The sequence below is a fragment of the Trypanosoma cruzi genome, genomic scaffold, assembly GCF_000209065.1.
Source record: "Trypanosoma cruzi strain CL Brener 1047053516589 genomic scaffold, whole genome shotgun sequence".
Taxonomy (NCBI): Eukaryota; Euglenozoa; class Kinetoplastea; order Trypanosomatida; family Trypanosomatidae; genus Trypanosoma; species Trypanosoma cruzi.
The window spans coordinates 1-3,778 of NW_001849517.1; the positions used below are offsets into that span (position 1 = coordinate 1).

Sequence of the window (3,778 nt, forward strand, 5' to 3'; positions counted from 1 at the left end):
CCTAACCCTAACCCTAACCCTAACCCTAACCCTAACCCTAACCCTAACCCTAACCCTAACCCTAACCCTAACCCTAACCCTAACCCTAACCCTAACCCTAACCCTAACCCTAACCCTAACCCTAACCCTAACCCTAACCCTAACCCTAACCCTAACCCTAACCCGCACACACGTGCGCTCAGCCATACAAATTGTCGCCATGGCAGATGGTGGCCGCCCAACGCTCCGGTAAAACACGCCCAGCGCTCATGCAAATAACGAAAGATATGCTCAAACACGCCGCACAACGGCAATAAGTCCATGCTGAAAAGACGCGGCCTTTCACAGCAGTTGTGGCTCACTGTGTGCGTAAACTGCGAGACGGCCTCCATACAACAAACGCACACACCGCCAACAGTCACCCAACATGGACGAGAGGAGACACACCGCCACCGCCTCCAGTTCAATCCCACAGCCAACGGGATACGGCCACAGCCCGCAGCCGGCACACAACGCACACCAAGCAAGCAATCACCCAAAGAGCCACGCGCAGAAGCGATTCCTCACCCAGACATGACGCGGCAACAAAATTTCCAGCAATTACACCCACAATGGGATTTGGTGCCCGACTGAAAGCGGTCATAGGTGGTGCATCACGCCTGCAGGAAAAGTGACACGCCGTGCGCTCCCTCTCTCCTCCCCTCGCTTCATGCCCACAGAAGGAGGCGGCAGCCACCCGCACGCACTAAAAAAGAATCATCCAAATCCACTGCAATGTGTATTTTGTGTGGTTGTGTGTGTGTGTGCCTGCAGACACACGAAGCAAAGAAGTAAAAGCAGGAGCAGAGCATGTGAAGAGACGCACAAACAAAAAATGTACAGCAGAGGTGCATGGCAGAAATAACAGGACTGCTCAGACTCATGATATTGCACTTCAGGCCAAGCAGCGGCAATTCATACAAGATTTATTTAAAATAATTAGAAAAAACAATTCCCTTTCATCATATATTAATCCCCCCTCGCACAAAATAATTATATAAAAAAGAAAAAAGTCGTCCTCTATTACGGCTACACACAAATAATAAAAAAGGAAAAATGAAAATGAAAATGAAAAAACAAACAAAAAAAAAATTCACCTTCTTACCGTGTGCGCACAACAACCTGTTTATATTTCGTCCGCAAATTAAAAATTGAATAGTTACATTTCTTTCAACCGTCTGACTCTCCGTGTGTCCGCACATCGTTTATATTTGATGGGGCCATCTGCGTGTTGGTACTCCCCTCAGCCCTCTCATCGGCGCGTGAGTGCGGCCCGCAAAGCACAGTCACTCGTGTGTGGGGACTGGGAGAAGCACGCAGACACGACGGCAGTCGCGTCAATCCATCGGGAGAGTGAGCGCGGCAAAACAAAAAAAAATCATCAGAGGGGAGAGAAATGCTCACGAGGCCGACACCTAAGGGACTTCCGGCGCGTAAAATCCACACGCAAAGCAAAAAAAGAAAAACACGGCGGCAGGGTGTGGCTGTGTGTGTGGCGCTGCGGGTGTCTGCCCGCCCTGACCGCAAAAAAAAAAAACGGGAGGGAAAGAAATGTGTGCTCCGCCCCACAGGCACTCGTCGCGGCCCCTCCTCATGCGTGCAGCAGGCGAGGCGCACAGGGCCGTCGTCATGAGCGTGTCGGTGGGTGTGCGAGTGGAGCAGTTGGGCGGGAAACACACGGCACCCCTCGCAGGAAGAGTGCAGAAGAAACAATTAAAAAGAGGGAAGAGTAGAAAAGAAAAAAAGTCCATGGTGGTTTCCCTAAATCATCAACCAAAAGAGAAGAAAAGTAATTTAAAAAATTTTTATTCTCCACGGAGTTCAATTTGTCCCTAGCGGTGTGTGTGTGTCCTGCAGAGGAGAGCGCAAGTGTTCCACACTGAGGCCGCACACTCCTCACGCAGTCGCAAAGCCCCACAGTCCCAGCAGAAGCAGCAGCGGCAGCAGCACCCTCCCGTACGCGGAACCAGCATCACCATTTGCCCCACCATCACCCTTTTCTCGTGCCGTCCCTTCATTCCCAGCAGAAGTCAAGCGTTCCGCTGGCGCATGTTGGGTATTGGCGGTTCTCCCCACAGTTGTCCTCCCCGGTGCTGCTGGTACTTCCCGTGGGCCAGGCACCGCAGGTGCAGCAGGTGCGACAGGTTTGGGAGCAATTTTCACTTGTGGTTCTGGAGCTCTCGTCGGAACGGGGATCCTGTCCTTGATTGCGGTCATCTCAGTGGGATTCAGTGGGCGGTTGTACAGAAAGACGTTCTTCACCGTCACCTTAGTTTTCTGGCCGGCATCCTCACCGCACGCGCCAAAGCAAAACTCTAGGGTCTCAAGTGGCGCCTCACCCGTTAACAGCGCTTCATCTTCCCCCAGCGACTTGCCATCAATGTACACAGAAGCCTTTTTGCCTTGCAGCATAAGCGCCACCTGGTATCCCTTCTTCGGCTCCCAACTGCCGTTCTGTGTTGTTGTCTTGTCGTTGAACATCGTCACCCACTTTTTATCCGCGGTATACAAGATTCCCATGGTATGATTGGAATTAGTGTCCGCCAACGTCGCAGTCAGTAGAGGAGTGTTTCCACTCGGAGTTTCTTCGATGGTCACCGACGCCACAAGTGTGAAGTTGTGGCTCAAGGATACATGACGCACATTATTAACCCGAGTGTTTACGGACCATGATACCCTGGAGTCAGGCTCCGTCAATTGAAATCCATATCTGACCTTCTTTGCGTTCGTCACCGTCGCATTCAGGCAAAGGTACTCGTCGTTCCACCTCCCATCACCGGCCGCATCAGACAAAACTGCCACCAGACCCGCCGTTGGTATAGACAAGTTGGAGAAGAAGGCGTCCTTTTGCGACCAAGTACTGAGGACGGACTTGATCGTCTTCAGCTCCTCCGTCAGGCGGGAAAGTGAAATGGCACTGCCTTTATCGCTGTCCCTCTGTTGTAAAAGATGCAAATTGCCATCCGAGTACAGCAGTGCGTTTTCGAGCGTCTCACCCATAGCATTGTCAATGCCAACCGGTCCAACAGAAAACGTGCGGTTGTTGTCCGTGACCCAAAGGTAGAGTGCATTGGCCCTTTCCTTCTCCAAGGCGTACCCTCTCTGAGTGTACAGCATGACCTTCCTTCCCTCAATGGTTGCGGTGATGAGGGCATCCACGTGCAAACTTTTGTCCCAGGGAGCTCCTGATTTTGACTTGGTCCACACGCCTGGGAGTGTTCTGACAGCCTCCGTCCACGTTGTCCCCATATCACGCGACTCGTACACCCTCTGGCCTTCAAAACATTCAGCAATCATGAGAATCTGTCCCGTCTCCCATTCGGTGATGCGAGGATTAAGGCATTCTACAGGAGAAATGCTCTCTGGGAACACCCAGTTGTTGCCATTGTCCGTCAAATAAGTGATCATGGAGAAAGGGTGATTTTTCCCATTCGCCACCACCAGGGGAAACACAAGCGTGCCATTCTGCAACACAATGCCTGAGCCACCAGCAGTCAAAAGTTCCCTCAATTCATATTTAGTGTGTTTGGGGATCTGTTGTGAAAGCGACCTGGGTTCAGCCCAGTTGATCAGTGTACTCTGCACGCCGTCCGTGGACTGCGTGACCATACCCTCAACCAGTTGAATGTCCCAGTCACCTTTCTCCCAAATAACATCATAACTGTCATATCCTACAGTATCGCTTCTCACAAGTACAAACACCTTACTGTCCCTCGCAACTGCTGTGGGCCGGTGCAAAACGCGCAAACGATTATTGCCA

At 51.6% G+C, this 3,778-nt stretch overlaps 1 protein-coding gene across 1 annotated transcript, besides 5 other annotated features; it reads right to left on the reverse strand.

The window, feature by feature from the left end:
- Positions 1-164: a microsatellite.
- Positions 1-3,778: a sequence feature (heterozygous, Esmeraldo-like haplotype).
- Positions 166-356: a repeat region.
- Positions 1,056-1,110: a sequence feature (A-rich).
- Positions 1,915-3,778, reverse strand: Tc00.1047053510049.10 (trans-sialidase, putative; the record flags this gene model as incomplete). Its single annotated transcript, XM_798031.1, has 1 exon — positions 1,915-3,778. A coding segment is annotated over one exon (1,864 nt), but the record flags the coding sequence as incomplete, so codon positions are not given.
- Positions 1,942-1,967: a microsatellite.